The sequence below is a fragment of the Misgurnus anguillicaudatus genome, chromosome 19 (genome assembly GCF_027580225.2).
Source record: "Misgurnus anguillicaudatus chromosome 19, ASM2758022v2, whole genome shotgun sequence".
Taxonomy (NCBI): Eukaryota; Metazoa; Chordata; class Actinopteri; order Cypriniformes; family Cobitidae; genus Misgurnus; species Misgurnus anguillicaudatus.
Window position 1 is genome coordinate 34,227,935 of NC_073355.2, and position 25,451 is coordinate 34,253,385.

The following is a 25,451-nucleotide window of genomic DNA, read 5'->3' on the forward strand; positions in this document are numbered from 1 at the left end:
TGTTTATCAAGTTTTATTCAAGCGGATTTTAAACTAGAATGGTGGGGCTTTTGAACCATGGCTTTCTTAGTAGTCGTCGCTCTTTGTTGCATGGTATATTATGTTATTTTTAATGTTTCATTTTTTATAGCCTATAATGTTTTGAATGTCATTATTATTATTATAGATTTTTTTCCACTGGTGACATTATTATTATTGCAGACATGTAATGTAGACCATTCTTTAACACAAGGCCACAACCACAAACAAATTACTGACAAAAGGGGAGGTTTTAATTTATTTATTTTTAATTGTATTTTTTTCCCATGTTTTCAGAATTCAAATCAATTGCGCTTATGAAATTTAAATATACATTACTGAATTGTCAAAATATTCTTTCTGCTGTCTGTTAATTCAAAGGCCAAAGGTTCTCTTCTAAATGATTAGAAATATCATGCTTAATTCAATACATGTTAAAAATCAATAGAAGTGAAGGACTTTGGGATACAACCTAAATATTTTCGTTGGCCTCAAATTTCACTCTGTATTTTCGAGCATAACTTAAGGTTAACATGTCGGTCAACAGTGGCCAACCATCAAATTGTCTTCGATGTCAATTTCTCTACGTGAGGTGTGATGCTCTCTATTGGATTTTTGGCTACCGCATTTTGATTGTATCTTTCCCTTTTCCTGTTCCTCTATTTACAGTTCCTTCTCGCTCTCAAGAAGCTGTATCCTTGCATAAAATCAAGAAGTGATAAAGGAACTCTCGGTAAGTGATCCAATCTATATTTTAAACTGTAGCGTGTGACTGTGATTTATACACTCTGGTGATGCGTTTAAGAAAGAGACCATTTTTATTGTTTCGATTTTATATATTACGAAATCTGTTAATATTTTACTAATTCATAAAGAAAATTTGCATGCTTTGTAGAAATGTAGGATTACAAAAAAATACTCAGCTTTTTATACAAAACAGCATTATTGTAGCTAACATAGCATGTCGTTCAGATGCATGTTTGATTGCATTTAATGAACCCCGTTTTAATGGCAATTATGCCGCATACTGGGAAATGTTTGCGTATTGGGAAAATATTCTCAAGACATTTTACAGGCCCCTGTCCTATGACGACTATTAAACGAAATCGCTTGCATACTGCATCCATGTTAGATTTCAATGTGAAAAAATATGTTGATATTTAAAACATCTGTTCATATTTGATTCTGACAGTATTTGAAATCTAAATTGCAATGATACAGTAATCGGATTGAAATGGTTTGACAATAATATTTACTTTAGTATAGATGATGCGAAACATTTCTTTGAGAAATTGTTTGACACCTTAAATAATCACTTAGCAAATGGTGACTTGCAATTCAAAGGCAGTCCAACGTTAGAATAACACTTAAGTTGTTTGGATGTTTATTTACATGTTTTCTTCCATGTACATAAACATCCAAACAACAACAACAACAACAACATTAACAGCAGCTCATTAATTGTTTATCCAAAAGGCTACTGGAGCTATTTGTTGTTGTCAAAATATGTTGTCATACTGAGCATAGTAATTAATTAAAAACAAAATTTTCTGCAAATATCCCATTATTATATACCCATGTCATGGCTTTTTCTACACCATTGATTAACAATAAGACCAAGCAATTTTTTTGGTCTATTTTTTATTTTTGAACATATACTCTTAAGTGGTTTGTATAATTTACATTTTTTTTCTTAATTTTCCTAACATTTAAAAGACATTATTCTTCAAAGTCCTAAATTCCTTTTAAACAATTTAATACAAATTTTTATTTTGTTTCTAAACGAGTATCCAATAGTCCACTTGAAGCAAGACAGAAAGTCCAGAATTCCAGAAAGTCCTCTTATTTCTCAAGATGTATATCCGTGGAAGAAATGCATCGAGACTGTGGTTATCTTTTCCGTAGTCCACAGGGAAATAAATAGAAAAAATTCAGCATCCATCATCGGGCATGCCCTCCATTTTTGAAAATAAACAATATGATTCCCATTTCATGAAAATTAGCATGTAAAATCCAAATAAAAAAATCCAGCCCACCGTGACCAGCTAAAAATAGTAGTTTGTTGATGTTTGCATCACTGCTGAAAGATGGCAAAATAGAAGAGTAGAAATTGTGTTTTCTGCATTTCATTGCTTCAACCCACGTGTTAGTTAATTAGTACCCTTTTAAGTGGCTCCCCATTGGATCCTTTTAGCAAAGGTTGCAAAATAAAGAACAATACCGTTTAGTAAAAAGTTGCAGACACCTACATTTTTGTCTTGTGCCTTCCTCCCACACCGTTGATGATGCTCTCTATTCAAGCACCTAGAAGAAATGCATCTTTTTAAAGTTGCCTGTTTACAGCTGCCTGTGGTATGGTGGAAGTCATAAATCTTACGTAGCCATAAACGACGGGGGTAGTGTCCTGAATAATAAAAATAGAGAAGGAGAGAGAGGGAGACGTGGTGTTAGGCTTATAGAGAGAGAAAGCGACCATTTTCGTTATTCCCAGCATTTTGGTCCCACGCCGGCTTTCTTCCTCGTTTCCTTTTCGCGTTTTTCTTTCTTGTATTTTATTCTCCCCATCATTCTTAAATGATATGTTGAACAATTTTCCATATTTTCTCCTGCGTGAAAAAAATCCCATATACCCTACAGTAAAACCCAGTAAACACTCGTGCATTTTAACTTGCACTCGCCATCCATGATACTCACAGGATTTGTGTGACCAGGACTCGACTGAGCTGCTAAATATAAAAAATATCTTTCTTTTTTCTTTTTGGTGATTTGTTTTCTCACCCCTCCCTCAGGATTCCAAGTCCGCCTGTTGTCTGTTCTCTTGTTCCTACACCCCCCCACCTTATTGGTTTATATATTTTTTCGCATAAGTTATTATACTAGTTGGGTGTGTTGGCAGGGATGTGATGAAATATTAACAATACAGATAGAATGTTGTTTCTGCCTCGAGCAGAAGCAAGCCGGCAATGAGAACGTACTTCCTGGTAATTTAATATAGGCTACACTAGTAGAGTAAGAGAGGGCAGGAAGAAATGGGTCTACTCTCTTACAGTTGCCTACTAAATGTTGCCAGAGCATAATACTTAAACCATACAAGAAGTGAATAGGGTAAAAAACATCTTCCGTTATAGACCCTTGTCCCGAGCGCCTGCAATTAGCATAAGTTTTCACTGGTGACGCTGTTTGATGGGGATTAACGCTTGCGCCTCTCATATCCAGCCAGCTCCGTTATTTCCAATAGCTGGAAAGGCCTGGTGTTGACTATTAACCCAGCCAACAAGAGCAAATAATACAAACAAACCCCGGGCCCCGACATGAGACGAGGATGTGTTACGGAGAGTCGGGAGCCCACCTCGGATTATGATGTTCAATTTTGCGCCGTGAGGAAGAGGCGAGGGGAGATTGAAGGCGAAATCTGAGGCCATTGTTATCTGCGAGCAGGGCGTACCAGTCGACAGGGCTGCCAGGAGCAGCGCTGCCTGTCCATTTGCAGCCCCCCTCGCATACCTCAGATCTTTCATGCTAGACCGTCTCCCCCTTTCGCGAGCCGAGGGGAATCGTCCAGCAGCGCCCGCACTGTGGCGCGGGGCAGCCGTGCTCGAGATACCCGGCGTTTGATGCGCGCTGTCTGGCTGGAATATCGAAACCGGTATGCGCTTTGGTTTTGTGTTGTGTTGATTGCACCGTGGCCGAATGTGGAAAATGTGATGCCTGCCTGCGCGTCTTTCGTCAAAAGCTAAGGTAAGCTGGTTTGAAATAGGCTATCAGTTTGTGAATGGCGGTATGTGTGTCCTAGTGATTTATGACCGTATGACTCCGAACGCGGTTCAAGAAGAGTTCACAACGCTTTAAGCGTCCATCGAAGCTGGAGCTTTCTTTCTTTACATTTGAATACATGCACCAAATATTTTGTTATCTATTCCAATTTTTGCTTTCATACGTAACAAAGGAAATAAAATTGTAGTGTTTTTCCACATCATCTATGATATGAAAGTATGCGATTATTTTTCTGACTAAAGTGGTTGTTTTACGCGAGCAAATAAATTGGGTGGTTAAACGTCAATATAAAATATTCAAATGATTTTAACGATTTTAGCAAATCATTTCGATTTCCACCAAGGTGTTTTTCCATATGATATTGAATTTGCACGTTCAAGGCCTATTCTTTTATTATGCAATTACCCGTGTTGTTATATCTAATCGATATGTTTACTGCTTTTATTCGTTAGTTGTTGTTGTTTAAAGTATGTATTTAAAGAAATTTAAATTAACTTATTTTTAATAGCTAAGGGGCGCCCAAGCAATGTTGTGTCTGTTGTTTTTGTTGACGTTTGGGTTGGTACCACTCCTGCTACGTCCGCTCTCGACTTCGTAATTGTGTTAGGGTTTGATCTAAAGAAAAGTTGGTTATTGTGTTACCGTAACAAGAGGGCCAAGACATTACGTGTTCCATTTAATGGAACTGCGATATGATTTCATATCTATTATACCCGTTTTTATATCCCCCTCTTCCTCTCCCCATTCTCTCCCCTGAACAATTCCTTGGAGTAAATGATTAGGATTCCGGCCGTCCTCTTCGAAGATAAATGACCGACATTTGTGACGTGTTGAGAGTTGATGTCCAAAAGCTGTAGCATTCAATTCACGCTTTATGTAACAAACAAAAACCATCTCTCTATCGTTAAAATTTTATATATTTATAAAATAAAGAATATTGGAATATTTCCCATTTTATGCCAGAAAATATGTTAGAATCATTAGCAATCTCAATCTGTCCGAGAAAGATAAATTTACTGGTTACATTCTGTTTTAACAAAGAAAAATATATATACGAGTTAGCTGATTTCTGACCCTTTAAACTGAGATTTTATCCCATTATTTATACATTTTTAAATTTAGGCCTCTTTACGTGAGCTCTCATTTTTTCTTTTGTTCTTATACAACAATATAATATTTATTTAGTTCAAAATAATGTATGCTGTTTTATGGAGAGCTTTATTAAAATAATATTAGCCATTATCTTTCTCTATCAAAACGAATAAAACATTTTGTTTATGATGTTTTCATCGATGTCAATAATACAATAAAAATAGAAATATGAAAATAGGCCTTTGTTAAAACATTGGTTTTTTTGCCTGCATGAGATCCGAGACTGCATGAAATATTAATATGGATCCGTTTGAAAATTTTAGTATAATTATAGGCAAGTGTTTATTTATAATTCCCAAACCAGAAATATAATTGTAGCGAGTAAAGACGGACACGATATTGTTCAAAATATATTTAATAATTGAACCTGCAAGTCAAGTGATATCTATGACAAAAGCCACAGTAGCCCTCCTAAAACATCTTACGCAATCTCTTGGCTTCCCTCTTCTTTTTAATAACATTTACTACCCAGAGTGAGTGGGAATAAATGCCAGGTGCCCGTAAGTGTTTGAGTGATCGTTTTCGCCCGGTTCTCTCAGCAACCCCAGCGCCTAGCTGCGAGGTCGAGCTTTTTCCAGGGCTGGATTTGTCTATTTCGGTCTAACGACCATTATGAATAACACCTACCTAAGCTTCCGGGGACCCCCTTTACTCTCCGCGTTCATAGAGGCCATCAACAAAGTTCAAAGAACACATTGCCGGTTTTGCAGGTTTTTAATGTTGCCCAAATACGTTTGTTTGTAACTGGAGAAAACCATTTAGAGGAGGCTTTTGTGTCGAAGACAAATGCACAGATATGTTCGCAGAGCTAGTGTCCATGTCTCTATTTCTTATTAATAACGCTTTGTCCAAGCTATACATACTTCACCAGAGCCTTTGTTCATTTCTGTTGTATTTTTGCACATTAAGCAAATAACTGTTTGTTTTTTATTAATGTAATAAACATAAAATGATTCTTCACAATGTTAGAAACTAAGCATGAGTCCTGGTGTCAACAATTACTTAAAACACATCTTGGCCAATGATTTGTAACATCTTTAATATTTAATATATTTTTACTTGTTTCTTAACTGCTATGGGGTAAATCATTAATGAAAATGAGTCTGAAATAAAAACCACAACACTTATAGTAGGTATAATATAAATACTATACCTAGTATTTATATCATTGTATTTATTATTATAATAAAAGACACATATTTGTTGACAAATAAAGCTTGTAAGTTCTGAGCTGATAGTGTGGTGTGTTATGATGTGCAAAGGAGAGAAAGTAAGGGGGATAAAGAGAGAGAGAGCTAGAGAGCATCTGCAGGCTGTGTTGTGGGAACATGCTATTCATGTCATGGCGTCTTTCAGTGCAGTAAGATGGATTTACCTCGAGCCCCTCTTATTATGTGCCTCTTATAACCTTTCAGGTCAGCTTCCAAGAGGCCATTGGAAAGAGACCGTCACGTGACATCTAGTGCCAATGTTCTTCCAGAAGGTCGTCAGGACCCTGGTAGCCGGTAACTCGACATTTGGAAATGCAGAAAACGACCTACTACGACAACTCGACACTTTTTGGAGGTTACTCGTACCAGGGGGCAAACGGTTTTGGCTATGATGCCCCGGCTGCAGCCTTCCAGAACTCAGCGCATCTTGAGGGCGACTACCAAAGGTCTGCGTGCTCCCTACAGTCGCTCGGCACTAGCGCGCCCCCGCAGCCTCAGCATGCCAAGACGAAAGAGCTTAATGGCAGCTGCATGCGGCCCAGCCTGCCACCTGAACACCACCCACCCCCCCAGGTTTCCCCTCCTCAGAACCCTGTAAACGTTGCTGCCTCTAATGCCACCCAACAGCCAGGTGGTAGCAGTGGTGCTGGTGGTGGGACCGGCACCGGAGGCACGGCCAAATCAACGTCCAAGTCATCCTCTCTGGCCTCAAACCCAACGCTCACCAAACAAATCTTTCCCTGGATGAAGGAATCACGTCAGAACACCAAGCAAAAAAACAGCTCGCCCAGTGCAAGCTCAGCTAACGGTGTGTTTGGCAAACCCCTTTTCTTCTCTTCCTGCCCTTCTTGATATTTGTTAGCTAAAACTTATAAGATCTATCACATTTGAAGTGTTTTAGTCTTTGCTTGTTTAGCAGGTGACAAATTTCAAAGCTTAGAATAGTAATAACTACATGAAATTTCACACTATTATCATGTCTAACTATTAAATTGGTAGAAGATGAAAATTATATATGAATAAAAATTATATATACATAGATCATAATTAAATTTTAGCTGAGAGCAACGCACCATGACCTGTTTACCAATGTTTACTGTGTCCACATAATGTAACAGCCTTCTGAATTTGCACATACGGTCTTAAACCTTCTTTATCCACCCTATAAACCATTAAAAGAGAACTCATGTAACAAACACACCGTTGCCTAGTGCACAGTATGAATCTGGCCCTGGGCTTTAGTCATAATGTAATTTACATACACAAGGTCAATGTTAGGGCATGTGTCTCTTAATAAATGCCAAAGTTATGAAGTGTTGACAACCAATATCAGGGGATAAGTTTTTCGTGGCCGGCTTTATTAGTGGGAATGATGCATTCAATTTCCGTGTGGAGTAATTATGTTTTATTTCATTCGCACCCCAGCGGAGAGCAGCGGTGGTGAGAAAAGCCCTCCGGGTTCTGCAGCTTCCAAGAGAGCACGCACCGCTTACACCAGCGCACAGCTGGTGGAGCTGGAGAAGGAGTTTCACTTCAACAGATACCTGTGCCGGCCACGGCGCGTGGAGATGGCCAATCTGCTCAATCTCAGCGAGAGGCAGATCAAGATTTGGTTTCAGAACAGGCGGATGAAGTACAAGAAAGATCAAAAGTCAAAAGGCATGGGGTCATCCTCAGGAGGACCATCACCCACAGGAAGTCCACCCCTCCCAATGCAGTCTTCAGCCGGTTTCATGAACTCCATGCACTCAATGGGAAGTTATGACGCTCCCTCCCCTCCATCTTTCAACAAACCCCATCAAAACGCATATGCCATGTCAACAGCCTATCAGAACCCAATGAAAGGTTGCCCGCCACAACAGAAGTATGGAAACACTGCTCCGGATTATGACCCACACGGGCTACAGGGTAATAGTGGCACCTACGGGACACCAAACATGCAGGGTAGCCCCGTGTACGTGGGAGGCAGCTATGTCGATGCCATGCCTGCCACTGGGCCTTCTATGTACGGCCTCAATCACCTACCGCACCACCAGACGGCTAGCATGGACTACAATGGTGCCACACAGATGTCGGCGAACCAGCACCATGGACCGTGTGACCCACATCCGACATACACGGATCTGTCTGCGCACCATCCTTCTCAGGGTAGAATCCAAGAAGCACCCAAGTTGACTCATCTGTAGCAGGTTTGGACAAAAGAGATAACAGAAAGAAATGAAAGGAAGACAAATGAAACAGACTAACCCATGGGACGATGCAATGGGGTTGAAAAATATGATCCAGTGGTTTCTTGCCATGAGTAGAACACCCGGTTTGTGTCAATGTTGTCTTACCATTCATGTGTGTGAACACTCCAATTTTACATGAATTTCATATTCACAAGTCTAAAAACCCCTTTAAAGTGGAAAACTTCATGAACAGTGTGTAAAAATGGCTAGTTTATGCCACGGAATAGATTGCCTAGCTGTATGACCTCATTACATCATCGTAAACGTTTGTGTACTCCAGCATTATCGCTGCATTCCTTACACTTGGAGGGTGGTACGGCAAATCCTACATTTAAACTTACTGGCGCAAGAAAACCACTGGATTGTTTTTTTGTCCACTACCCTTATTTTACATACCTCTTCTTTTTTAAATTTCTCACGAACAGTCAGTTTTTTATTAACTTGTTCCCAAAACAACAGCAAACTGCACATTGTTTTTAGCAAGACGTGGTGATCAAGATTTTCATCTCTTTATCTATTTTAAAGGGTTGAAATCCATTTTAAACTATGCTACCTATCCCTAATAATGAGAAGTAAAATAGAAATTTGTTATGACTTTGACACAGGGTAAAAAGGAGAGTTGAGAATTGTAGTAAATTAAAGCTCATCCCCTTGTTCTCAACTCACTGTCCCCTCCCTCTTTCCCTCCCTTTCCCAATTCTCTTTCTTTCCCAATATTGGGTTTGCCTACATTAGTCTACACTAATACGAAAGGCCCACATTTTCTCAAGTCTTGACTTAGAAAACTAGGAAACAGGGTATATTTGAACAAAAATGCATGTCCGGGATACCAAGCTATGGCGCAGACGTCTCTGTTTACGCCTAATACGCTCTCGTCTGGGCATCATTGTTGCACTTAGAGTTTACATTTAATGGGTGAGGAAGAAAAGTAAATCTTATTTTGAATCGAAAGGCCTTCAATCAGCGTCTTTCGCTAAGTGTGTTCAAGTGAACATTCATAAATATATATTTATTTGTTATAGCCAGTTTAAATACTTTCTTTTTTGTATTATTTATCCCCATGTATTTATATCGACAAAAATGTACTTTTTTAGTATCTACCTGTTATAAAAGACGTTGTGTTCTTGTCATTGTAACAAGTTATTTTTTAGTTCTTGTATTTTAGAGATATGTAGGTTTATGTTACCCTTGTATAAATAATGTCTTGACTTGTACAGGGGGCGCAAGAACGAAATCAAAACGTTCCTGCGTAGTCGAGAATTAGACGGAAGATAGCAAAACATTTTCAAAACTTCATTTGTCCTTTGTAACTACTTTTATTTCCTTGTTAAGAGTTGGTTGTTGAACAATTCTTTAATAAAATGTTATGTTATTCATTTCCACTCTAGAAGTTCATGAGTTTACCAAACAGACTTACTAACACATATGCAAGGAGGGGTGGGGGCGGGGTGCTCCTCGAGGTCTGTGAAAAAGCCCTGGAGGCAGTGCCTGCAATGGTCACGTGAAGTCAGTCCAATAGAATTGTCCTACTATACTGGTTATGAAATTAAAACAGACTATTACAAATAATTACAACTCTTGAGCTGCGAGATATATGCAGCAGATGAAAAACATATTTGTGTTTTCAAAATGTTTGAACAATTGCTTTCTATGCGTATTTATTTAAAAACAGACTTGACTATTAGTAATAGGGTTGAAAAAAATGTAGAACAACAATTTAAAAAACATTGTAAAAATTGCAAACAGATAAAATAACATAATACAAAAAAATGTGTTAACATAACAATTTTAATGCATTCTACCACACGAATATAATAGGCTACACACCTTATACATATAAAGGGCAATGTAATCACGGTCGTTTTGTTTATACTAACGATTAACTTCCACGTTTTGCTTAAATAAATAATATGAAAAAACTGTTAAAAAAACACACCAAGCAAATAACTCACTAAATTGATTTGCATTAATAACTACACACATTTTAATCACATCCGGCGTATACAATCACAGGATTTGATAGTCAAATGTAACATCTTTTAGATAGATAGATAGATAGATAGATAGATAGATAGATAGATAGATAGATAGATAGACAGACAGATAAAATAAGAACCGCTGTACTCAAATATTACAAATCCCTTTGTTATGCGTTGTAACGCATTTAGTCCAAAAATTGTTTTATAATTTTCCAGTGAAAACGTCCAGCATGAAAAAAATTAAAACAACCGGAAAATTGTAATGCTAGCACAATCCAAAATAACAGCTGAATAAATAGAAACGAAACCGTATGTGTCCTAGTCCCGCGCAACCGGCTCCGTTCTGTAGTCGAGGGCCTGTTAGACTGAGCTCTTTTCGGGATGCCCACGGCCTACAGCTTGCCTTGTATTTGCCTTATAATACCCATACACCCACACACAGTTAGCTTGTATATGTTTCCACTGTTCTTTCAGCGAGAGAAAAGACGAAACGACGCTGGTGTTACAAATCCAATCTAACGCTGTGGAGTGTGTTAGAGAAAGCCGCAGCAGAATTTAGTAGCCTATTAACATCTGTCTTGTATAATCCTGTTAATGCGACGCGTCGATAGAAAATATCCAATGTAGAAAAAAATACTTTATTCTGAGAGCAAAAAATCCACAAATCTACGGGGGAATAATGGGGGGTTTCTTTGTTGTGATCTTGAAGGAAAAAGGCGAATTCTTGAGGGTGGCTGCTGTCAAGCGCTTTGCCGGCAAAAGATTGATCACCCTTGCTGCCTCTCCACTCGTGCTCTAAAAATATCTACCCCCTTTTCTTATTCGTTTTCAACTTTGACGCAACCAGTTTTGTTAGCTATTTCATAAACTAACACTATATATTTTATTTCGTCCAATCTGCAATAGAAGTGCATTATCACGTTAGCACAATCGCAACTGGCGAGGATAGCCATTCGTAAACGCGACCTCAGAATGAACTTTTGGTTGTTCAACACTGTCAACAAACTAAATCCTTTTGCACACAGACACAAACACACACCACTAAAAAGTCTTATGTGCACCATAGCATGCTTCCCCTCTTCATTTTTTAAGCCTGAAAAATAAATACATATTTGTCCAAACCAAATTTAATTGGATTTAATCTAACCTGGATTTTACAGCAAACGTTCTCGATTTAAGGTCCCGTGGTTTCAGTAATCCTCCAGATACTAAGTAAAATTAATTGAATTAACCCATCTACAAAAAATAAGTAAATAAAGAAACATTTGGTCCTGTAATAGTTGGGAATCTCCTATTCGACAAGTATGGCGGTTAATCTCAACATCACTCTTGTACATCCTTATTTATGTACTTCATGTAAAAAAAAATTCTATAGCTGCATGTTTTGTCTGTTATTCTTGTCAAAACTTTTAAGATTAATGACCATTGATTCTAAATACGCAAGAAGCCATATTGTGGATGTGCTTATCAGACAAGGCCTGTGGATTACATCACCCGTAGCTCTGCATTTGGATGGTTAGTGACAATCATCAGAGAGCTTCACATTAAGACATTAAGCCTGTCAAGACAATCACTTGTTTTCGAGCACATGGCATTCGGGAGCTTTTTTATTCGCTGAGTTCTAAATTATAATATCCTGTTGTTTTTATCAATTCATAGAAATATTGCTTTCTTTTGCCATCAGGCCCCGAATTTCGATTGGCTGAGATTAGTCACATGACCAGGAATTGGCTGCAATTTCGCCCATAGTCTTCAGTTTAGCAGACCCTGGTCCCCATACGCTAGTAATATCACCAATATACACAATTATTAAAGCCCGCAAATGCAGTCATAGCAGAAACGCAAAAACTCTAGCTTTTTGGATGTTATTTTTTGCGTACGTTGGTGTCGCTGGACGCCCTTCTTGCCCAGGCGAAGCGATGAATTTTGAATTTGAGAGGGAGATTGGGTTCATCAACAGCCAGCCTTCCCTTGCAGAGTGCCTGACGTCTTTCCCCGCTGTCCTGGAGTCATTTCAAACTTCATCAATCAAGGACTCGACAGCAATTCCACCTCCTTTCGAGCACACCATCCCTAGTCTGAGTCCCTGCACAGGCAACCAGGCGCGACCGAGGAACCAAAAGCGAACAGCCTCTAATGGCCTCCAGCTTCGGACACAAACGGCACCGCCGACGCAGCACCAGCAAGGCCCGGTCCCACTGTCGGGTGGCGCGCCACTGGCCCATGAGTTTCCATGGATGAAAGAAAAGAAATCCGCGAAGAAGTGCCCCAAGCCCGCAGCCTCTGCAGCGACAGCCTCACCCTCTCAGGCATCCTCCGGCTACACAACCGCAGGACTCGAGTCCCCGACAGGTACCTTTTAAAAAGCATATTTATGGTCTACATTTTATCATTTTGGTCATTTTTCCCTAAATGACTCATGCCTTAAATCGATTCTGTTACATTTTAACTGCACTGAAATCTTTTATTTCATTGGCTTCAATTATGCAAACAATTATGATATTAAGTTGAATTTCTTTCTTTCTTCTTTTTTTGCGAAACTAGGAATTACCCTTTCGCGATTATGTTCTTTTGTCGTATTTGTAAATGATATACTGCAAGCATAGTCTGTTTTGCATGACTAGTATTTCTTTGTACATTTAAAAAAATGTACTTTCATTTGATGTCTACATTTCAAGCACCATTAGGCATGCATGATTGTTGTGCATAATACATATTATTATTATTATTTTTAAATCTCGTTGCTTTAGTGTCTTAAAAGATAACATGCACCCCTCCCCCATTTCTTGGCATACATACAAAACTGTATACATTCTGAGAGAATAAGTTCCTGTCCTTCAGATTTTGAACTGCAATAACGATTTAATCGCAATTCATGTCATGACTCGATATTTATTCATAACCATATCTCATGGCTTGTGGTAGCCATTTTGAATTTCATAGTATACTGCAAAAATTTATCAGGCTTGCTGAAATAACGCATGCACACTAGGCTGGTCTATTGCCACAAGACATGCCTAACCATTGCAGTCATTGCTACATGACAGATCCAAACCACAGGGCTGTTATACAAAGGAATTTTAGAGACTGGACAAGTTCTTACACGGAGTTCGATGACTTCGTCATTTATAAGGGACTTATTTTTGCTTTTTCCCTGCAGAGGCACAAGGTGGACTGGATAATGGTAGCGGTTCACGAAGGCTGAGGACCGCATACACCAACACGCAGCTACTTGAACTGGAAAAGGAGTTCCACTTTAACAAATACCTCTGTCGGCCCCGACGCGTTGAAATAGCAGCACTTTTGGATCTTACAGAGCGCCAGGTCAAAGTATGGTTTCAAAACCGACGCATGAAGCACAAACGGCAAACTACGCATCACCGGGACGGACAGGAAGGCGAGCTGAGCGGCTTCGAGACCCTGGACGGACCCGATGCTGCTTCGCCTTACTCGAGCCAATCTTTGGAAATATCAGGCTCTGGTTCTGGCTCGGCAGCAGCTTCCGAGAGCGAGACAAATGCCTCCTACACGAACAGTGCTGACAAAAGCCAGCCTACGCCTGAAGAGCCGGAGCCCGCATCTGCTCCTGACACAGCGGTTCACTCCCCCCAATACCCAACGCCTACTGCAGATAACCCCACCACAATGGCTGAGGGCCGCGCAGCTGGGCCGGAGCATTCGTTCCCAGAATCGCAGGACGCCACATCACTACCAGATTTGAATTTCTTTTCCACGGACTCCTGCCTACAGATTTCGGACGCTTTATCACCGAGTTTGCAGAGTTCACTCGACAGCCCTGTTGACTTTTCTGAGGAAGATTTTGACTTGTTTACGAGCACCCTTTGTACAATAGACTTGCAACATTTACAGTTCTGAACAAAAGTATTGATATCAAAAAGCATACAAGAACAATCTCCATTACACCAGTGTTATGAATCCTTTTCGACCGCAACATTCCTAAAATAAGACAGAAATAAAAACAAAAATGAAACGTCTACTTTAAAGGTTTCTTAACAAATAGGTGTGACACAAAGCCTAAACGGAGACAAATTGCCCATTATTTTGAAAACACGATGATGTAATCGTTTGAATACAGATCGGGATGGCTTCTGTCGAAGTTTCAGGTATTTTATTGCCTTCTGATTCTCGGATTTTGGTTTATGTCGATTAACAGATGAATGGCTGCGGACTTTTTTCAGTGAAACTCAATCATTGGAATCTCAGGAATTGTGTCAGACATAAGGGTAGTTGAACTGCTTTTAGGAATTCTTCCGAAACGGGCGTTGTCCCTGTTGGATAATTTTAGAACTAGTTTATTTATTGAGATTCTTTAATAGTAAATTTCAAATTTATTTATTGTACGTTATTTTCATAGTTGAAATAATAAAAAACAAAACATAATATGCTGGAGCGAGTGTGAGTAATTCACTAAGGTTTAATTCATTCTTTTATTAAGATTTTTAAATATTTTTATATAAAGCACTTGGTTTTACAAATTTGTCCTTTCTCCTTGCCTTTATTGGAACACACTGATGAAAACTATAAATCAGTCTATTTTTATATTTTAAATTCATTTGAAAAATATTTAGTAAATATTAATATGCAAAATGTACTGTTGTTGATGTTTAATAAATATTATAATTATTAGTATTATAACTGATAATAATAGTACTAGCATTTATATTGTTTTTGACATTCTGATGAGGGTGTGACAATATAAATGATAGGTTTAATGTTTAATTTCAGTTCTTTGTTTATTACAATTCTCATTTGCAGGTCAGGTCATCCAAACTTACCTACAATAAATATGTATTTGTATAATAAGTATTCGTATATGCGGACAAATTACATAGCCTCAAGAAAAAAGTCGCTAAATTTAAAACTGGGAAAGCCTACGCTAAAAATAATAACATTAATCCGACTAACCTTTTAAAACGACATGCAGAACGAACATTTACTGCAATGGAATTTAAAAATGCTAAACAAAAATGTATCCCTTGCAAAATGGGATCTGGCACAAGGCTTGCCAGACAGACGTTAAAAGCAATAGCAAGACTATTCATTATTTATTTAATTTTACTGTCTAAGGAGAGGTGGATTATGAACAAGCGAGGAGCTGCGGGAGGGTCAAGCGGTTGACTGGGCCGTAGGCTCCTATGACTGCATTCACCCTGATGCAAAATGGCGCTCGAAACACAATGCAGGATATGAACAATAAAGCGGCAGCCATTATGGATAGTTTGGACTGCAGCTGAGACCAGGGTGTATCGAGCTTGAAATCATGTATTTAACAAAGAGAAATTAACATTAATTCACAGGCAGTCTCATGTGACTTAAAATAAAGGGTTATTTTATTTATTTTTGAATAACATGTAATAGTAGAGACATTATGTAACAGCTAAATCTATCATAAGCCTCTAAGCATGAGATGACTACAACTATGTGGTGGTTACATCATTATAGTACAGTAAAATTAAAACTATTATTATGATGATTATTATTTCTACTAACATTAGTAAATTCTGAAGACATTAAGACGCTATTAATTGCACAAATAGTTTTCAGATTTTTTAATCCCGTTTTATTCAGTTATCTTGTCTGGTAATATAGTGCTATAACCGGGAGTTTTTGGGGGTGGATATGAAAACCACTGAACATATGAAATGTATAGATACACAGAGGTATAGAACTAATGCAGTTTCTGAGGTGTGTGCGTTTTGAACAGGTGCTCTGATCATATTACTGGTGGGGGGATCTAGTATCTCACCCCAGCAGGAGCAAATGCTACTATGTCAGCTGAGAGTTTAACTCTATATGTGCAAAAGCCAAACAATTAGTCAATACACAACTCACAGGCATCATGACCCATAGACTACTATGGGAAAACATAGGAACTGAATCTGTTGAACATGAGAAAATATACATAATTAAATGCTATCCAATTACATGTAGAAACTTCAATTTGCTGTCATGGGTGACACAGAAATAAAGAGATGGACACACAGATGGATGAATGAGCCCAAAAACGAATGCTTATGCCAATCAAACAAGGAGCTTGGTTTTGGCCATCTGGTGACTGGCATTAATTTAGAATATTTTGGTGTCTATTTCAAGTCATTAACTTTGATTCCAAGTACTCAGTTTTTATTGTTTAGGTTCTAGATTGCCATTTTTGCACATGGCTTGTTCGCTCTTACATTCAATGCGTCTGCCCTACTTTTAATTCACGTGAGACAGGTGAGACAGGCACTTTGCATATCGACATACCTCTGCACAGGGCAAACAACTTCCACTCTGCCCTGAGGCCAGACAAGTTTGGTAAATATTTAAAAACAAAACCCTCCGGTGGTGATTTTTTCCATTTGCCCGATAATATGAGGTGTGGCTGCCGGGTTGAGTTTTATCTCTGTTTTAAAGCTTTGCTTGGTGGTCTGCCAGCTCTTACACGTTTATCAGTGCGGCTCGTTCTCTGTCTTCCTCCACTATAATTAGGGAACTGTTTATGTTTTTTGCAGAGTAACAGCACTGGCAAGGCTTCCTCCTTGGGTCAGTACAATCTAAAATAAGAGGAGGTGTGGTGGTGCAGGGATTCTCTCGCATGAGAAAATGGGCCAGTGTTTACAGTGGTGCATCCTGGGTAATGCTAATGCCTAAAGCAGTGGCGAGACTGGCCAAGATTAAAGTGGAAAAGTCTCCTGCCCTATTTCAGTCAAACCACCATGAAAGCTCTGTTTAATCACTGAAGTGGTTTGAAAACCAAAGTACTTTGTCATGGAACAACAACAATAACAATGGTAACGGCAAAACATTATCTTGGCTTATTTTAGAATGTAGGGTTGTCAGTATAAACACAATGTATTAGATTTATGAGCTTTGCAAAGAGCTGTCTTTGTAATAATTCTTGCATTCGTTTGTTTAGCAAACTTTGTTCACCAAATGCTGATTAATATCCAGCTACTGGACTAGTAAGGTCAAAAGCTTATCAAATGATGCACCACAGTATGAAGATGGACCAGAATAGTAATGTACAAGAAACGGATGTTAAAGAAATAATGTGCCCCAAAATAAATATGCTGACATCAATAACTCACCCTCACGTTGAATGAAATCCATAATATTTCAAAAAATCTAAGAAAGTTTTTCAAAACCTTTTATCCAATTACATTGTACATATAGGGTTCGGCTTTCAATCTTAAAAAAGACAAAGTATTATAAAAGGGGTTTATATGTGCATAACATTCCAAGCCTTCTGAAGCCAAACATTATTTAATTGTGAGAAACAGCAGACATAAAAGTAATTTGTCAATGGAAACAATGATGTCTCACTAAACAGTGATGTCTAATGTATAAATTAATGACTCGTCTTGGTCAGATCTATTCACAAAACTGTCAATGCTGTTGTATGGTTCCAGAAGACTTGGAATACAACACACAGGTTGTAAAGACTACTTTCATGATACTTTGAAGCTTTAAAAAGAATGCAAAAGCACCTTCAGTCTCTATTCACTGTTGAGTGGAAAAGAAAGTCTTTTTTTAAACATAACAATACCACCCAGATGCACCACTTTAAAATCTATAGACATACCCAATCTAACCGTCAATCTTAACCTCTCGTGTGACATTTGATAGTGTCGAAAAAGGGTGTTTTAACATGAGCTGCCAAATTTGTAGTATGCAGCCTTAGTCCATTTCAGTGAAAAACAAGACAGATCAGTTGCATATAGATTTAAAAAAAAAATCCAACTGCTGTTGGCATCAGCTCACATGAAGGCACAGTAGAAGAACTCCAATTGATTTAAAAACGAAAGTAACCCCTAAATGTAGTAAGGAAATGTAATATCCAACAAGCGGCATCATTTTCACTCTTATGTTTAGACTACCAGCCCACATTTACTATACGCAAGACAACAATACCTATACAGTGCATTCTGTTTGACAACACTATATCAATAACACCTCCATTAGATTACAGTATTTTACGCAACAGATTTGTATGAAACTTTAACATGCAATACAGAAACTTTCACATATATACATATTGTCAGTGTACAAGCTATATGCAATGGTGTTAAGCATTATTTAATTTTAGATAATGCCTTAAAGCGGTATGCTATCCATTATGGTTGCCAGAATTTTACATAACTATTGGACTCTTATGTAAAACGTTAATGCAGACAAATGGCAAAAGAAACAGCCTTTATCTACAGAAAAGATGAAAAGCAAATTTGTGTTTGCTAAAGACAAACCATTGCCTACACATTATTCAATGTCTACATAGCCTAATGGTTCATTGCAAGCTTTGTGGATATACCTTAAACTGCATTTTAAAAGCTGAAACAAAGATATGACCTTATGTTACAGATATATGCATGTATGTATGATATAAATATTTGTCCAGTTGGCATGTTTGCTGGGTCATAATATGGGGTCTTGTATGTTAATTCAAAGTCGTTAATGTCCTAAAACTAGCTATTCTATTCTAACAATCAAACAAAGAAAAAGCTATTCAAGGTTGACACAGTTCAACCAGCTTTACCTCCTCCAACAATATTTCTAAAACCCAACTGATTTTCCAGCAGTCCAGAGGCCCAACCGTCAATATTTGTTTCTTTAAACATTTCACATGATTAACCAGATAAAAATTACAGTTAAGTTTTGTAGTAGTGAAATGATTGGAGTGGAGAAACTTTGTATTTGTATTAAAAAAAATGCAACCTGATCTCACAAATTTCCGTGAAATAGTCACGCATTATTTTGCTCAGTTTTGCGTGACATTGTCACGTATTTCCACCATTTTATGTGCCCCTGCCACGACTTTCTTTTCTGTGATAGTTTCACATATTGGTTACTCAATTGTTTTTCCTATATTTTTAAAAATTGTCGCTTCGGTTTGGGGTTAGATCTGTTGTTTGCGTTACGATGTCACTTAAAGTATTGGTTTATACTAGCCTATTTTTGTATGCTTTTTAACCTAATGTTAGGGTTAGAGTTGGGTTTGGGGGGTAAGGATGTCATTTTATGTAACAGAAAGTTGTTCTAACCCCAAACCGAAACGACAATTGTAAGAAAATAGGAAAAAACTGTTGAGTAACCAACACGCGAAACCGCCACGGAAAAGAAAGTCGCGCCAGGGGCACGCAACACGGCGGAAATACGCGACAATGCCACGCAAAACCGAGCAAATAATGCGTGACAATTTCAGGTATTTTGTGAGATCAGGCTAAAAAAATTATACAAAAGCATTTGGAGAATATGGCAAACATTGGCAAACTGGCTATGGCAAACTGATCCACAAAGTAGATCTTGTACAATGACGTGGACCCTTTACAGCTGTCCTTATTAGCTCATAGGGTGAGGAGGCATTGACTTATACTTGTACAGCAGCAAATTGTTACCTTTAACCCTACCAACAAGGGAATGTGCTGACAATACCTGGGAGCAATCATTTTCTGTCATTTTGCCGTAGTAGACAAGATGACCGCGTCAAGTCAACCTAACATTAAATGTATAGAACTATGCAACATTTGGGAGGTGACATCATGTGTAAGAATTTCTGCCTCTTATAGTTCACCCAAAATTGAATTTACTTTACTCTGTTGAACACAAAAGAAGATATTTTAATAAATTATGGTTAGCAGACAGTTGACGGTACCTACTGACTTAATTGTTTTTCTCACTATGGAAGTCAATGGGTACCATCAACTGTGTGCTTTATCATCATATATCAACATATCTTCTTTTGTGTTCAGGAAAAGAAAGAAACTCATACAGGTTTGGAACAAGAAGGAGGGTGAGTATATTATGACAGAATTTAAAATTTTGGGGGAACTATCCCTTTAAAGGGATTTACTCTTCCTCATGTTGTTCTAAACCTGTATGAATTTCTTTTTTCTGATGAACACAAAAGATATTTTGAGAAATTATGGTAAACATACAGCAGATAGTGACCATAGACTTCCATAGTAGGAATAAAAATATGATGGAATTTAATGGGTACCAATGTGCTTACCATCATTAATCAAAATATTTTCTTCATCATTTATCACAATACTTACAAAATATTTTTTTAATACTATGGAAGTCTATGGTCACTATCTGCTGTGTGTTAACCATCATTTCTCAAAATATCATCTTTTGTGTTCATCAGAAAAAAGAAATTCATACAGGTTTAGAACAACATGAGGATGAGTAAATGATGACAGAATTTTCATTTAAAAGTGAACTATTCCTTTAACAGTGACCAAAAAATCTGCACATATTATATGTATTTAAAGTCGCCATGAATTAAATTGAAAAACTGTAATTTGTTTTGGAATATCGTGCACTGTAAAAAAAATTCTGTAGAAATTTGCAGCTGGGTTGCCGGTAACTTACCGTAGATTTAAATTTATGTTATTACTGGCAACATTTTGTTCAAAGTTAAATGAACATTAAACATTTACAAGTCTTTGTCTTTATAGAAAAAATCTAGAACAGCATCAAGCAAAACATTCTGGGAAACAAAATCTGAAGCAAAAACAGAAAAAAGTTTGATGATGATTTCTGGTTCCCAGAATGCTTTGCATGAGGCTGTTATTGTATAGTTTTATTCTGTAAAGATAAAGACTTGTTAATATTTAAAATTTATTCAACTTTGAACAAACTCTTGCCAGTAAATAACAAATTTAAATCTACGGTAATTTACCGGCAACCCAGTTGCAAATTTCTATGGATTTTTTAATGTTTTCTTTACAAATGACTTATCTGTGAGCTTCTTTATTTAAAAAAAAATCATGCGCACTCATAATCTTTAATCAAAAACGCATATCTCCTCCCCTCCTCAAAATGATCTCTCTTTATTTCTGGTCATATGGTATGGCAGGTGGGCGTGGTCTGGGAGAAGATCACTGCGATTAGCAATTAGCAACAGGACCCAACTTCAAACAATCCAATCAGATCTCAATGGACAAACTCAAATCCAGTCCTGCCTTATTTCATTTCAGAAGCTGGTTTCACTCGGATATATGTTGCCACGGGGAAAATAAGGCAATCGCTAAACTCTAAAAAAAATATTGGGTTGTTTTTAACCCAGGGCTGGGTAACTATTGGACAGAACACATTTCTGGGTTAAAATGACCCAATGAATGGGTTGTTTTTACCCAACTGCTGGGTTATTATTAATCAACCATGTTAAAACAACCCAGCAGTTGGGTTGACAACCCATTATTTGGGTCATTTTAACCCAGAAATGTGTTCTGTCCAATAGGCTAATTACCCAGCCCTGGGTTAAAAACAACCCAATATTTTTTCCGTTTCATGGCGACTTTAATGTTTGCTACAAAAAAAGACTATGCTTATATAAAGTATTTTATAGTTTTCCACTGTGCTTTTATTGTGTTCTCTTGTTTACCCAAGAGCAACAAAAAAGAATTCCATTTACTTGAAAACTATGTTAGAAGTGACCCAAATATTGAGACCAGGTATTTGAAACCAACAAATAAAACCACTGTTAGAAAACACGCAGTTATTCAATTGAAGTTTCTGACTCAAAACAACCTAATTAGATTTTTGAAATGCAACTTTCTTCAATTTTTGATGGGATCGAAAAAGTGCACGGCATTAATGCAATCGCCAGTCTCTTGTAAAAAGTGGGAGATGGAATATCACCTCAGAGAGCCTATCATATTCCATGGCTTTCCGCTCAGACAGCCCACATATACGGTAAAGAGGTAATGAACAACATACAGAATATCATGTGACCTCCTGAAAGCTTGGGAGGGTAGCAGAGTGCTTTAACCCACAGTGAGTTCATAGTATTCTCAGTTATCATATTTAGCTGCCTACAACATGTAAACCGTATGCCTTTGGTTTTGCTTCAGTGTGTTGCAATCTCTTTCAGACAATACTATACTCACAATATAGCCTTGAGTCCTGTATTGCTTTTATTACCACATAATAAAAATAAAAATTAATAGCAAATTATGTGCCATCTTTCTGGTAAACCTAGACAAAAACATTGCAACAAAAACAACAACGAGCTAAGGGTGCTACACAAAAATACAGCCGTCTCATAAATCCAACTAATGTATGACTGTATTAATAATTCGAAAAGGCAAAGCAGTGCTTTAGTCACTGTAAGATACAAAACCAAACTGATTCCTCATACTTGACTCCTTAAACCTAATAGGCCTACAAGACTCAGTAGAGCACTGCGTTAAAACAGTCAAAGTTTTTAAATCACGCATGCACATACATACTGATAAAATGTATACCTTGTAATGCACTGTTGATCGCTTTGGACAAAAGTGTTTTGAAATCTTACCATAATACTTGCAGTATGTACGTATGATATGCAATTGTGCAAATAAATATTGGTACTTTTTTGTCTTTCCCAGTATCTTTCCAATGTTATAAATGTAAAATCTTCATATATGTTAATGCAGTTATTTCATTTTCACACAAGCAATAAAAAACATTTCATATACTGTGACACCTTGAAAGGGCTTAAAGCAGTTAAACAGTGTACGAACAAAACAACGTGTATACCGTCTTAATGATGTTGGCTAGGTGAGGAAGGTTTTGCCTTATGAAAATGCGTGTTCATATCCAGCATAAGTACCTAAGCCTTAGTTACGCGTGAGTAACCTCCACTTTGCTCTTCAACCACCTGGAATGCCAGCCCTGCCGCCCATAATGTTTACATCTGATTTGCAAATAGTTGAATAGGAGAGAGTACAGTGGGAGAGATTTGACAGTGGTGGGTTAATTTTAGGTTGGGCTCGTTGCGTGTAGTGATCTATGCCAAAAGATAATGGATAAAATAGTTAGCAAGGAAACATTGTGTTTGTTTGTGTTGCAATCTACTTCAAATGCACGTGAAAATGTCTGTTAGTAGGCTAAATCTTAAATGGGTGAGAGGTGTTGGCATTGGATCACTTGGCACTGGTTGGTAATAAAGAGAGAGAGAGAGAGAGAGAGAGAGAGAGAGAGAGAGAGAGAGAGAGAGAGAGAGAGAGAGAGAGAGAGTCTGAGTGAAGGAACAACAGATTCAGATAGACTTGGCATAATGTGACTTGGCTGGGGCGCTCGTTTGACACCAACCTGAAATAAACTGAACAAACACTAAGCAACCTAAACAACAACAACACAAAAATAACCTACAGCTTGCGCTCTATACAAATCTGGCAGTGCTTACTGTTGTAATATAATGCTGAAGGTGCTGAGATTAGGCCAAACTAATTTGGGTATTTGGGTACATTTTCCTAGTTTGTTACCTAAAGATAAAATCTACAGCAGCACTTGCTAAAAATGTAGATTTAATGAATGGATTGAGTGCAAAATTAGGAGGGCACGCACATTTAGGCTACATAAAAAAGTGCATAAGAAAAGCAGTCAAGACAAAAACCAGACTGTTTACTCAGGGAAGTTGAATTCTAGTGAAGTCATTTGAGCGCATTTACATTACATGTATGCATTTGGCAAACACTTGAGCCAAAGCGTCTTTTAAAACCTTTACATTTGCTTTATGTGGAATCCATGTTTTTGGCATTGCTTGCAACATGCTTTACCAAATGCGCTACAGGAGCAAACAAAACACTGACAGCCAAACAGATGCTATGTTTTCAACTTCTCCGTCACCCGTTTGTTTGCTAGCACTATTGGATTGAGACAAATTATCTGGATCGCTTTGAAAGTGAAATGCAGAGAATCTACATCTGCGTTTGCTTATTATATAATGATTTGGATAATTTAAAAGACGAAGTAGAAGGTTCATTTAACCTCTGAGCAGCATATGAAAATGAGGGTGACAGACTTTGGGTATAGGTGTGTTTGACAAACATCACCTTTCATAAAGGATGGGTGCATGAGGAAATCGTTTAATTTGTGTAGCGATATTCTTGATACCCCAAGCGCTTTACATGTAAAATAAACTGACCTCAATCCCAACCTCTGTGTGATTTACCTTGTTGATAAACCTGTGTCTGACAGTCAGCTAACCACACATCAGCTACTCAATGTCTACAGAGAGCAAAGCTGATGGATCGAGGAAATTAGCTGTATATCTGAGAATAGAGGAACTGTACAACTGATGAACTGTAGGAGGGAATAAATACTAACAAGATGTTATCTGTTAAATTGCATTTAGGTGAACATACTGTATGCAATCCAGTGTATGAGGGCTAAATGTTGAGAACAAGGTGCAGAATAAAAAAAGAAAACTACATTTGAATGGCTTCAAGGGCCATTCATTATGCAAGTTAATGACTTGGTTATGCAAAGAATCAATGGTAGATGATGGAAAACTCATTATATTCAACTGAAGTTTGGTTTGCCTAACAAAGTAGAACAAGTTCTTAAAAGTCAAGTGTTAAAAGATTTGTTTTAATTTTTAAGGTTTTATATAAATGAACAATAAAATTAGCACTAACTTACTTATCATCTATCTATCTATCTATCTATCTATCTATCTATCTATCTATCTATCTATCTATCTATCTATCTATCTATCTATCTATCTAAAATGTATGGTAAATTGAAGATTAAGTAACTAGTACAATAAGGTATAATTTGTTAACATTAGTTACTATATTATTTAAAATTAACAGTGAACAGTATTTCTACATCATTAATTATTCTTGTTAATCTTAGTTTTAATATAAATATATTTTTCAAACTAAAAATAAAATCAAACGTTGTATCTATTAAAATAGCTAACAAACAAACAATGAATAGTTATATAAATTAACAAAGATAAATAAATGCTATAAAACATATTCAAGAGATATTTCTGTAATACAACAATTTATTTCAAGCTGTTAATAATCTTTAAAATTAAACCCCACATTAATGCGCTTTTAAAAATTCAACCCGGTTTTGGTCGAATATGGACAAACACAACCGTTGGGATAAATTTACCTAAAACACTGGGTTTGTCTAGCCTATTTGTTCAGTATTTTTTGTGTGCGTGTGTGTGTAATAAATATATGTGTGTTGAAAACAGTGTTTTAGGCCATCCCGGATCTGATATTTTTCGTGCAAATTCGGCCGTGCGCAGAATGCCGTCATACCACATGCTTTGGGCAAACCCAACCGCTGGTTTAAAATTA

The 25,451-nt window shown here is 37.5% G+C and overlaps 2 protein-coding genes across 2 annotated transcripts; both read left to right on the top strand.

The window, feature by feature from the left end:
* The first annotated feature begins 6,447 nt into the window (after nt 1-6,447).
* On the top strand, nt 6,448-9,762 carry hoxb3a (homeobox B3a). The gene is made up of 2 exons (XM_073857529.1): nt 6,448-6,963; nt 7,581-9,762. The coding sequence occupies exons 1-2, from the start codon at nt 6,468-6,470 to the stop codon at nt 8,339-8,341; spliced, it is 1,257 nt and encodes a 418-aa protein (XP_073713630.1). The 5' UTR covers nt 6,448-6,467; the 3' UTR covers nt 8,342-9,762.
* Nucleotides 9,763-10,657: 895 nt separating this feature from the next.
* Nucleotides 10,658-14,863, top strand: hoxb2a (homeobox B2a). The gene is made up of 2 exons (XM_055194564.2): nt 10,658-12,717; nt 13,526-14,863. The coding sequence occupies exons 1-2, from the start codon at nt 12,228-12,230 to the stop codon at nt 14,239-14,241; spliced, it is 1,206 nt and encodes a 401-aa protein (XP_055050539.1). The 5' UTR covers nt 10,658-12,227; the 3' UTR covers nt 14,242-14,863.
* The last annotated feature ends 10,588 nt before the right edge of the window (nt 14,864-25,451 follow it).